Source organism: Schistocerca gregaria, chromosome 2 (genome assembly GCF_023897955.1).
Source record: "Schistocerca gregaria isolate iqSchGreg1 chromosome 2, iqSchGreg1.2, whole genome shotgun sequence".
Classification (NCBI taxonomy): domain Eukaryota; kingdom Metazoa; phylum Arthropoda; class Insecta; order Orthoptera; family Acrididae; genus Schistocerca; species Schistocerca gregaria.
The window spans coordinates 93,564,425-93,577,659 of record NC_064921.1 but is presented as its reverse complement, the minus strand read 5'-3'; the positions used below and the strand labels follow the sequence as shown (position 1 = coordinate 93,577,659).

The window sequence follows — 13,235 nt, the reverse complement described above, 5'->3', positions numbered from 1 at the left end:
GTTTACTGTCATTGTTTTGGTACTTATGAATGCATGTTGTTACATGATTGCTGCTAACGATGGTTTCCAGAGTAGATTCACCGTCCCTTCAAATTTTGAACGATCTGAAGATGACTGCAGATAGCAACCGAAACTAGTTATCGAACTTTAATTATGATAGAAAAATCGTGGTCTAGGCATTAAAAGTTTAACTTTTGAAATTTTTTATTTAATAAGATACAAAGCTTTTTGGATACCCTTCCCAACTGAATCAGTGCATACATTTAGTCCACAGGGAGTGGAAGATCACGCTAATAAGTGCGCAGATACTTCCAAGTTCTTTGTAAATTTGACTCGACTTTTTAATCACTGCAATAACATTACAAATCATCCCCGTGTTTGTTACTTAAATTAGGAAAGGTAATATATTACCAAACCCACAGCTCGAATTTCTAGAGGATTCCTAATTTCGGAAAGCTATTTTCACATACTGCCAACGGCCTTGCCGCAGTGGTAACACCGGTTCCCATGAGATCACCGAAGTTAAGCGCTTTCGGGCTGGGCTAGTACTTGGATGGGAGGCCATCCGGTCTGTCGAGCGCTGTTAGCAAGCGGGGTGAACTCTGCCCTTATGATGCAAACTCAGGAGCTTCTTGATTGAGGAAGTAGCGACTCCGGTCTCGTAAACTGATATAGGTCCAGGAGAGCTGTGTGATCGCCACAAGCCCCATCATATCCGCGTCCGGCGACGCCTGTGGGCTGAGGATGACACAGCGGCCGGACGAGCCTTGATGGCCTGTTAGGGCGGAGTTTCGTTTTATTTGCACATATAGCGAGAATGTACTTAATTCAGTGAACAGTTCAGTAGACATTAGCTGGTATCCTCTGCCATCTTCCAAAGACTTTTTATTGTGAGAATCACAACGTACTTTAAAGCGAATGAATATCACGGTTCAACAGGAAACGCAGCAAAATTTTACAAATTATATCTCTCAGACAGGAAGGAAACGGTTTCAGTAGGAAAGAGTCCTGTGTTAAGGTATCAGGCATCATCCAACTGGGAACTAATTACATGTGATATCCCACAAAATCGCCATGTTAAGTCACACAGTTTTTATTCTGTATATTAATGACGTTTCATCAGTAACATTATCAGACGCCGAGGTTGTACTGTTAGGAGACGGTTAGAAACACCGCAATGAATAGCGAATCAAAGATAGTTTTCGAAAAATCTATAAATGATGTCTTCATTGACAGTAACAAATTATTAACAGTATCAGATAATGTATCACGCAAAATTTGACTTCCGTACTTCTGCAGCATAGTAATGTGATGACTTAAAATAAGTGTAGTAAACAGAATTTGTCTCTGACTCCTCGAGGCTACAGTGGGTAAGGAAGTACCATACGCACATCAGTGTACTGTATATTTAAACAGTTTATGACACGTTTTTATTGCTTTTTAGATGTGAATATGTTTAGAACTATTTTTACTTATTTCACATCCACAGGACAGTTTTACTTGGAATGTATGGACGGTACATTAGCATTTTTTTCTTTATTAATATGAATTGTGTATTCTCGTTTTCTGACATATTCTACATCTTTTGGCATCTCCTCATTGTGGATGTGTGGAACAAAAAGTACTTATAATCTATTCTGATTTAATCTAAGTGGTTACTTCTTTGCCACTACCTATCAAACATTTGGAGTGCTATCACGGATAATAGCACACTTGTAACGGAAAAATATTTTGTGCTACTAAGTGCCATTCATCGTCACCTGAGAGTTTTTAACGCAAGAGAGTGAAGAATAAACGGATCACGATGAAACATGCCGCGCACTTACGTCTGATCGTCGTGAAGATGTCGCGTGTTTCATTAAGAATATGTAGCAGAATAGGTACTGCATTTGTTGCTATGCAACCACGATATGTGTTAACATTCTTGTTGCTTTTTGTTAAAGCTGAAACTTATCGACAGCTTTAGTGGAATGGCATGAAGGTGTGAGGAAGAAATTTTAGCAACGAACTGATGATGTAAATGTTGATAGGAACTTTTTTTAATTCAGTGGCTTTCGCGTCGTGCCATACAGCCATCTTAGTAGTGTAATATCAGTTATAACGATACGAACGTAAGTACAATACCCAGTCGCTGAGCGGCGAAAATCTGCGATCCAAGAGGGAATCTAACAGATAGAAACTTACGTCCTGGATGCGGTACGGTGGCAGGTTATTCTTGTAGACCTCGAAGATGCCGTAGACGCGCTTGATGATCCGGTAGTAGAGCGGGTCGCGGTACATGGTGAGGTGATGGTCGAGTGCGCTGGGCGCCATCTGCGGGCAGAAGGCAGAGGCGAGGCGTTCAGTGGGGGTGTGAGAGCAGTCGGGCAGCGGCAGCGGCAGCACGCCAGCCGGCCACTCACCCCGTACTCGTGCAGCGGGTCCGCGATGTGGCCGTAGAGAGCCCGCAGGCCCCACGACACCGAGCGGTAGTAGTTGGGCGACGGCGAGCTGGGACCGCCCATCACGATCGACGCCAGCCTGTTGACCGCGTCGCCCTCCTCCAGGTCCTCCAGCTTCTTCTCCTGTTGGACCAGCCCCCAAGTTAGAGTTAACAGTAAGTCTCGTCATTTGTTGCTTCACCGCCGTTTAATACAGGGTGTTACAAAAAGGTACGGCCAAACTTTCAGGAAACATTCCTGACACACAAAAAAAGAAAATATGTTATGTGGACATGTTTCCGGAAACGCTTACTTTCCATGTTAGGGCTCATTTTATTACTTCTCTTCAAATCACATTAATCGTGGAACGGAAACACACAGCAACAGAACGCACCAGCGTGACTTCAAACACATTGTTACAGGAAATGTTCAAAATGTCCTCCGTTAGCGAGGATACATGCATCCACCCTCCATCGCATGGAATCCCTGATGCGCTGATGCAGCCCTGGAGAATGGCGTATTGTATCACAGCCGTCCACAATACGAGCACGAAGAGTCTCTACATTTGGTACCGGGGTTGCGTAGACAAAAGCTTTCAAATACCCCATAAATGAAAGTCAAGACGGTTGAGGTCATGGAATTGGTCCGCCTCTACCATTCCATTGGTCACCGAATCTGTTGTTGAGAAGCGTACGAACACTTCGACTAAAATGTGCAGGAGCTCCAGCGTGCATGAACCACATTGTAAAGGAACATGTTCTAGCAGCACATGTACAATATCCCGTATGAAATCATGATAACATTCTCCATTGAGCGTAGGTAGAAGAACATGGGGCCAAATCAAGTCATCACAAACAATGCCTGCCCAAACGTTCACAGAAAATCTGTGTTGATCACGTGATTGCACAATTGCGTGCGGATTCTCGTCAGCCCACACATGTTGATTGTGAAAATTTACAGTTTGATCACGTTCCAACGAAACCTCATCCGTAAAGAGAGCATTTGCACTGAAATGAGGATTGATACATTGTTGGATGAACCATTCGCAGAAGTGTAACCGTGGAGGCCAATCAGCTGCTGATAGTGCCCGCACACGCTGTACATGATACGCAAACAACTGGTTCTTCCGTAGCACTCTCCATACAGTGACGAGCTCAACGTTACCTTGTACAGCAGCAACTTCTCTGACGCTGACATTAGGGTTATCGTCAACTGCACGAAGAATTGCCTCGTCCATTTCAGGGGTCCTCGTCGTTCGAGGTCTTCCCGAGTTGCGAGTCATGTGTTGGAATGTTCCGTGCTCTCTAAGACGCCGATCAATTGCTTCGAACGTCTTCCTGTCGGGACACCTTCGTTCTGGAAATCTGTGTCGATAGAAACGTACCGCGCCACTGCTTTTGCCCCATGCTTATCCATACATCAAATGGGCATCTGCCACTCCGCATTTGTCAACATTGCACTTACTGCAAAACCACGTTCGTGATGAACGCTAACCTGTTGCCGCTACGTACTGATGTGCTTGATGCTTGTACTGTAGAGCAATGAGTCGCATGTCAACACAAGCACCGAAGTCAACATTATCTTCCTTCAATTCGGCCAACTGGCGGTGAATCGAGGAAGTACAGTACATACTGACGAAACTAAAATGAGCTCTAACATGGGAATTAAGCGTTTCCGGACACATGTCCACATAACATCTTTTCGTTATTTGTGTGTGAAGAATGTTTCCTGAAAGTTTGGCAGTACCTTTTTGTAACACCCTGTATATCAGGCGGTATCAATAAGTAGGTTGGGGATGGTTATGAAAAGATGAAGTCTTCCGAGGCATGGCAAACAGAACACTGCAGAAGTAAACAGAACAAAACAAACTCAGGAGTAGTCATAGTGTGGCCAATTATACTTAACAGTGCAGCAACACAAGGGTACTGTTCCTAATACAGTTCATTAAATACAGATATTCACGAAACATTATACACCACTGGCCATTAAAATTGCTACACCACGAAGATGACGTGCTACAGACGCGAAATTTAACCGACAGGAATAAGATGCTGTGATTCGCAAATAAATAGCTTTTCAGAGCATTCACGTACGGTTGGCGACGGTGGCGACACCTACAACGTGCTGACTTGCGGGAAGTTTCCAAACGATTTCTCATACACAAACAGCAGTTGACCGGCGTTGCCTGGTCAAACGTTGTTGTGATGCCTCGTGTAAGGAGGAGAAATGCGTACCATCACGTTTCCGACTTTGATAAAGGTCGGATTGTTGTCTATCGCGATTGCGGTTTATCGTATAGCGACATTGCTGCTCGCATTGGTCGAGATCCAAAGACTGTTAGCAGAATATAGAATCGGTGGGTTCAGGAGGGTAATACGGAACGCCGTGCTGGATCCCAACGGCCTCATATCACTAGCAGTCTAGATGACAGGCATCTTATCCGCATGGTTGTAACGGATCGTGCACCCACGTCCCGATCCCTGAGTCAACAGATGGGGACGTTTGAAAGACAACAACCATCTGCACTTACAGTTCCACGACGTTTGCAACAGCATGGACTACCAGCTCGGAGACCATGGCTGTGGTTACCCTTGACGCTAAATCACAGACAGGAGTTCCTGCGATGGTGTACTCAACGACGACCCTGGGTGCACGAATGGCAAAACGTCATTTTTCCGGATGAATCCAGGTTCTGTTTACAGTATAATGATGGTCGCATCCGTATTTGGCGACATCGCGGTGAACGCACATTGGAAGCGTGTATTCGTCATCGCCATACTAGCGTATCACCCGGCGTGATGGTATGGGGTGCTATTGGTTACACGTCTCGGTCACCTCTTCTTCGCACTGACGGCACTTTGAACAGTGGACGTTACATTTCAGATGTGTTACGACCCATGGCTCTACCCTTCATTGGATCCCTGCGAAACCCTACTTTTCAGCAGGATAATGCACGACCGCATGTTGCAGCTCCTGTACGGGCTTTTCTGGATACAGAAAATGTTCGACTGCTGCCCTGACCAACACATTTTCGAGATCTCTCACCAATTGAAAACGTCTGGTAAATGGTGGCCGAGCAACTTTCTCGTCACAAGACGCCAGTCACTAATCTTGATGAACTGTGGTATCGTGTTGAACTGCATGGGCAGCTGTACCTGTACGCGCCAACCAAGCTCTGTTTGAATCAATGGTCAGGGGTATCAAGGCCGTTATTACGGCCAGAGGTGGTTGTTTTGGATACTGTTTTCTCAGGATCTATGCACCCAAATTGCGTGAAAATGTAATCACATGTCAGTTCTACTATAATATATTTGTCCAATGAACACTCGTTTATCATCTGCATTTCTTCTTAGTGTAGCAATTTTAATGGCCAGTAGTGCAATTCAAGGAAGATATTATCTTTGAGTTAAGAATAATTTTAGCAACACATATCAGCGATAAACTGTCGATTGCTGAATATGAAATAATTATAGATAAGACTAAACCAACTAAAAATGTTCAGTACATCGCTTCCTTCTTCTACATACACTGAGGTGACAAAAGTCATGAGACAGCGATATGCACATATACAGATAGCGGCAGTATCGCTTTGGCGGGAATTAACATGCCACGAACGCGGAATGGTAATTTGAGCTAGACGCTTGGAACATTCCATCTAGTAGATAGTTAAGTATTTCAGTAATCCGACACCCACAGTGTCAAGGCTGTGCAGAGAATACCAAATATCAGGCATTCAGCGCAGAGGGTGCCGGCCACCACAAGGATGACTACACCGTGGTTCAGATCGAAAAAAATCGATTTTCGGTTTTCATCATATTTCCATAGATTAAGGTTTTATTTAAGTTCTCTGAAAAGGATTTTGCTGAAAAAAAATTTTTTTTCGAACGTTTAAAGAGCATTTTTCTGCCACGTGTGTTTATGTGCCGCGCCAATTTTTCTGTCACCCACTTTCCTGCATATATTTTAGATCTTTATATTCCCTACATTGCACCTTACGGATTCTTTTTTACTCCCGATTGTGCTGGCTATCCTTCGAATGCAACGATCGGTATTGTTTTGTTTCTGCTGTCTGTAAACAACACGCTTTCAAAGACGCGGTTATTTCGTTCAAGTGTGATCGCGAGTAGTTGTTACAGAAAACTTGCAGGACATTAGAAGGAGTAAAGAAAATCTGGAGGCAATGAAGAGACATGTTTGGCACATATTCTTCCAAAAGTCCTCTACTGAAGCCGTCTCATGGATTGTGTCCATCACCAGACAATTCGTGGTGCAAATACAATAGGGCTCAGGCAACTGGAGAATCTTATTCTCACCAGCATTCTCTTTCTGCTGCTGTTATTACAGCAATCAAACGTATTTTCAGAGACTTGGCTCATCTTGACGCTCTAAGGAAATGTCTGCATGGGCAGACACAGCACCCAAATGAAGTTTTAACAGCATAATTTGGCACTGCCTTCCTAAATCTGAATTTGAAGGCATGCATACAATGAAACTAGGAGTTCACGATGCTGTTAGTATATTCAGTTTGGTAAAACTGGATAGTGTTGTGTTTTGAAAAATGTGGGAATTAATCCTGGTGAAAATATGATCACTGGGCTGCTACACTGCGATAAAATGAGGATAGCCGATGCAGATGGGTCTGCATCTAATATGGCCAAGAAAGCAAGACAAACATCCAAAAAGGTTGAATAGAAGCTGGAAGACCTCCTAGATGCCAAAGAAGGGCCACCATATGCAGCAGGACAGTTTTAATTACCTGTAAGTAACAGATTTCTGATGTTTTTTCTTTAAAGTCAATTTCCTGCAAACTAAAATTTTCAGTACATATGCCTCATTATATCAGAAACTATCATATATAAATGAATGAAATTTTCAGAAAGTCTGCATAACATAAAAAGCAACCTGTGGTACTGCTATTATTAATATTCCTCGGTTAGGAGGGGTTGTGTGGCGTGGACTGGGCGGTTTTCTAGGTTAGATGGCCTCGGGCAAATACAGAAAGGGCAACAGCCTCAAAGGGTGCGGGGCAAAGTCAGGACATGAGGGACCAAGCACCAATCGGTATTGTAATTGTAAACTGTCGAATCTGCATTGGTAAAGTACCGCAACTTCAAGCGCTGATAGAAAGCACCGAAGCTGAAATCGTTATAGGTACAGAAAGCTGGTTGAAGTCACAGCTAAATTCAGCCGAAATTTTTACAAAAACACAGACGGTGTTTAGAAAGGATAGACTGCATGCAACCGGTGGTGGCGTGTTTGTCGCTGTTAGTAGTAGTTTATCCTGTAGTCAAGTATAAGTGGATAGTTTCTGTGAAATATTATGGGTGGAGGTTACACTCAACAACCGAGCTAGGTTGATAATTGGCTCCTTTTACAGACCACCCGACTCAGCAGCATTAGTGGCAGAACAACTGAGAGAAAATATGGAATACATTTCACATATATTTTCTCAACATATTATAGTCTTGGTGGAGATTTCAATTTACCAGATATAGACTGGGACACTCACATGTTTAGGACTGGTGGTAGGGACAGAGCAGCGAGTGACATTATAGTGACTATACTATTCGAAAATATTCCTGCAATCTATTGGTTATGACCTGTAGATTAAAACTGAAGAAACTGCAAAAAGGTGGGAATTTAAGGAGATGGGACCTGGGTAAACTAAAAGAACCAGAGGTTGTACAGAGTTACAAGGAGAGCATAAGGGAGCAATTGACAGGATTGGGGGAAAGAAATACAATAGAAGAAGAATGGGTAGGTTTGAGGGATGAAGTAGTGAAGGCAGCAGATGATCAAGTAGGTAACAAGACGAGGGCTAGTAGAAATCCTTGGGTAACAGAAGAAATAATGAATTTAATTGATGAAAGGAGAAAATATAAAAATGCAGTAAATGAAGCAGGCAAAAAGGAATACAAACGTCTCAAAAATTCGATCGACAGGAAGTGCAAAATGGCTAAGCAGGGATGGCTAGAGGACAAATGTAAGGATGTAGAGGCTTATCTCACTAGGGGTAAGATAGATACTGCCTACAGGAAAATTAACCCTAGCATTACCAACGGGGGGGGGGGGGGGGGGGGCTCGTAGGCCCACTGACTCAGTTTTTCTATGTTGTATCCACACCCTTTGATATATGAACTTGAAAGCAAAGGTAATTGTTCGTTATTGAATGTACTATTGAGTCATTGCAGAATTTCGGAATAAAAATGTAATTAAAATTCATTTACTTGATTTAATTCTCTGTGGGCCTTAGGAGCCCACCCGTTGGTAATAGCAAGGGAAGATTTACGAGGTTGAGTCTTTCGTTTCAAATTCTTACCATGAAATGAATTTTGGCATTGTTGCCTTCAGACATATTATAATGAAGCGGACCATTGTTATTTTCAGTGTTTCTGCTGCTGTTGAACCAGCAACATGAGTAGACAACGTTTACGTGATAGTTCCATTGAAAGAGTGCTAGAAGAAGTTCTGAACGAATCAGATTTAGAGGAAAGTGAAGTGGATGATGATGTGGAAGAAATTAGAACTGATTCATCGTCTGAGAATGAAGATGAGGTTGAAGCCAATCCACCAGATGATAATGATACGGAATGTGATAAGTTCATTGCAAAAAGTGGACGAGAGTATATTACGAAGCCATCTCGACAATATCGGCGTTCTGTACAAAATATAGTGCGAGAAAGAATGGGGCTAGGACAACAAGGAAGAATAGCGTCTCCGAAAGAGGCTATAGAGCTCTTTTTTACACCTCAAATTATGAATCTAATAAAACTACACTCAAATGAAGAGGCTTCTCGACTAGGTATTCAGCACACAGATGAAAATGAGTTATTTTGTTATATAGGACTCTTGCTAATCATGGGTTCTAATCATGACTATTAGATACCTGTCCAAGATTTATGGTCTTTCTTCAGGGCCGACAAGTGTACTGATCAATGAGTCGGACCCGATTTTTCGAATTGACTAAAATATTGAGGTTTGATGATAAGAACACAAGAGAAATTCGTCGCCAGACTGACAAGTTTGCTCCAATGAGGGAAATTTTTGAAAGCTTCAATTCTTCACTTCCATTGTATTTCATTCCTGGTCTACATACAACAGTGGATGAGATGTTGTCTTTGTTCCGTGGTCGCTGTCCATTCAAGGTGTTTCTAAAAGAAAAACCTGGAAAATACGGCATTCTAATTCGAATGCTGTCTGATTCTGAGACTAGATATGTGATCAGCATGGACATCTATACAGGCAAGTCAGGAAACACACAGCATTCAAATGGACCGATGGAAATTGTAAAGAGACTAATAAAACCTATTGAAAAATCTGGCCGTAATGTTACCACAGATCGGTACTATACTTCAGTGGAGCTTGCTGAGACTCTATGGAATGATTTTCACCTCACACTTGTTGGCACCCTACAGTCTAACAGACGACACATACCTGAAGAGCTGAAGACTACAACTGGCTGCAGTTTACACTCTTCCATCTTTGCTTATACTGACCCTCAGACACAGAGGCCACCAGTCACTCTTGCATCAACGCTAGTCCGCGAGAAGCCAAAGCGACTGCTGTTGATGCTTTCAACTTATCACTCAGAAGGGGTGTTGAATGAAGACTCAAAAAAGACTAACATAAATCTTTTTTATAATTCTACGAAGGGAGGCGTGGACATCATAGACCAGATGGCATGACATTACAGCACAAAGAGAGGAACAAGAAGATGGCCTTTGTCCCTCTTCTACTCACTCATTGACATAGCAGCAATAAATGCATATTCACTCTTCCTCCTCACCTTCCCGAATTGGAAAAAGAATTTGCTAAACCACAGAAGGGTTTTTATCACTAACTTAGGTCTCGAACTAATAAGATCTCAAGTAGATAAACGGGCACAAAATTTGTATGGACTTCAGAAGCCAGTAATAATGGCAATGGAAAGCATCACACAACGGAAGCTCAGCTGCTCTGTAGAACCATCATCCTCAACAGCAGAACCAGGAACACGTGGACGGTGCCACCTATGCTGCCAAGAAGGTGCATCTAAAAAGATCAAGTACAACAAGCTGGGAAAGTCAACTGTTACCTGCTCTCAGTGCCACAAACACGTCTGTGGGAAACACTGCAGGAAGACAGTGTTGTGTGAAAAATGCGTTGCAGAATGAGACAGTAAATTTTGTTTGCTTCATGTAGTGTATCGAATTAAAAAAGTCGTTTTTATAAGAAAACACAATTTCGAAACATTACTCCAAAAAATATATAAACTGAATCTCGTGATTTGTTCATTTTATTCCTATTATAATAACATCTTTTATTATCCAGTATACAAAAACAATGTCTAAGCATTTTGAATTGTTATTAGAGGTATCAGAAGTAAATAAACTTGATTTATGATAAAATAAATTGTGGTATTCTTTATGGGCCTTTGAGGCCCCCCCGTTGGTATTACATGTAACAAAAAATACGTTGGTAATGCTAGGGTTAAAGGGACCTTTCGATAAGAGAGGAACACTTGTATGAATATCAAGTGCTCAGATGGAAACCCAGTCGTAAGCAAAGAAGGGAAAGCAGAAAGGTGGAAGAAGTATATAGAGGGTCTATACAAGGGCGATATACTTAAGGGCAATATTATGGAAATGGAAGAGGATGTAGATGAAGATGAAATGGGAGATACGATATTGCGTGAAGAGTTTGACACAGCATTGAAAGACCTGAGACGAAATAGGGCCCCCGGAGTAGACAAATTCCACTGGAACTACTGACGGCCTTGGGAGAGCCAGTCATGACAAAACTCTACCACCTGGTGAACAAGATGTATGAGACAGGCGAAATACCCTCAGACTTCAAGAAGAATATAATAATTCCAATCCCAAGGAAAGGAGGTGTTGACAGATGTGAAAATTACCGAGCAATCAGTTTAATAAGTCACAGATTCAAAATACTAACGCGAATTCTTTACAGACGAATGGAAAAACTAGTAGAAGCCGACCTCGGGGAAGATCAATTTGGATTCCGTAGAAATGTTGGAACACGTGAGGCAATACTGACCCTATGACTTATCTTAGAAACTAGATTAATGAAGGGCAAACTTACGTTTCTAGCATTTGTAGACTTAGAGAAAGCTTTTGACAATGTTGACTGGAATACTCTCTTTCAAATTCTGAAGGTTGTAGGGGCAAAATACAGGGAGCGAAAGGCTATTTACAATTTTACAGAAAGCAGATGGCAGTTATAAGAGTCGAAGGACATGAAAGGGAAGCAGTGGTTGGGAAGGGAGTGAGACAGGGTTGTAGCCTGTCTCCGATGTTATTCAATCTGTATATTGAGCAAGCAGTGAAGGGAACAAATGAAAAATTCGAAGTAGGTATTGAAGTCCATGGAGAAGAAATAAATACGATGAGGTTCGCCGATGACATCGTAATTCTGTCAGAGACAGCTAAGGACTCGGAAGAGCAGTTGAACGGAATAGATAGTGTCTTGAAAGGAAGATATAAGATGATCATCAACAAAAGAAAAACGAGGATAATGGAATGTAGTCGAATTAAGTCGGGTGATACTGAGGGAATTAGATTAGGAAGTGAGACACTTAAAGTAGTAAGGGAGTTTTGCTATTTGGGGAGCAAAATAACTGATGATGGTCGAAGTAGAGAGGATATAAACCGTAGACTGGCAATGGGAAGGAAAGCGTTTCTGAAGAATAGAAATTTGTTAACATCGAGTATAGATTTAAGTGTCAGGAAGTCATCTCTGAAAGTATTTGTATGGAGTGTAGCCATGTATGGAAGTGAATCATGGACTATAAATAGTTTGGACAAGAAGAGAATACAAGCTTTCGAAATGTGGTGCTACAGAAGAATGCTGAAGATTTGATAGGTAGATCACATAACTAATGAGGAAGTACTGAATCGGATTGGGGAGAAGAGAAGTTTGTGGCACAACTTGACCAGAAGAAGGGATCGGTTGGTAGGACATGTTCTGAGGCATCAAGGGAGGGCAGCGTGGATGGTAAAAATCGTAGAGTGTGACCTATAGATCACTACACTAAGCAGATTCAGAAGAATGTAGGTTGCAGTAGGTACTGGGAGATGAAGAAGCCTGCACAGGATAGAGTAGCATGGAGAGCTGCATCAAACCAATCTCAGGACTGAAGACCACAACAACAACAACAAATAGGCATGGTGTGGTCCCCTTAACGGCCGAAGAACAGAGGCGGTTGCCTTGAGTTGTCACTACTAACAGACGAGCAACACTCTGTGATGTAACCATAGAAATCAATATGGGTCGTACGACGAACGTATATGTTAGGACAGTACGACGAAATTTTGTGTTGATGGGCTATGGCAACAGAAGATCGACGGGACAGCCTTTGCTAATAGGACGACATCGCCTGCAGCACCCGTGCTGGGCTTGTGAAAATATCGGTTCGACCCTAGGGCTAAAAAACCGTGGCCTAGTCAGATGAGTCCTGTTTTCAACTGGTAATACCTGACGGTAGGCTGCTAGTGTAGATTCGAGTTGTCAAAAAGGCACTGTACAAGCTGGTGGTGGCTCCATGATTGTGTGGGCTCTGTTTGCATGGGATTGACTGGCTCGTCTGGTTCAGCTGAAGCGATCACTGACTGGAAATGGTTATGTTCGGCTATCTGCAGACCATTTACATGCCTTCATTGACTTCAGTTTCCCCCCAATCACGATGGAGAGTTTATGGATGACAATGCAACACGTCACCGGGCCACAATTATTCATGATAGGTTTGAAGAACGTTTTGACAAATTAAAGAGAATACTTTGGCCATTCAGATTGCGATACATGAATCCAATCCAATAT

General features: G+C 42.5%; 1 protein-coding gene across 1 annotated transcript in view; it reads right to left on the bottom strand.

Annotated features, from left to right (window-relative positions):
• The window catches only part of LOC126336416 (allergen Cr-PI-like), a 117,025-nt gene that overhangs the window by 46,969 nt on the left and 56,821 nt on the right, over positions 1-13,235 (bottom strand). Inside the window, exons 7-8 of the mRNA XM_050000107.1 lie at positions 2,403-2,564; positions 2,185-2,313 (exon numbers count right to left, since the gene is read on the bottom strand). Of these exons, the coding sequence (XP_049856064.1) occupies positions 2,185-2,313; positions 2,403-2,564 (291 nt within the window). The remainder of the gene's footprint in view (positions 1-2,184; positions 2,314-2,402; positions 2,565-13,235) is intronic.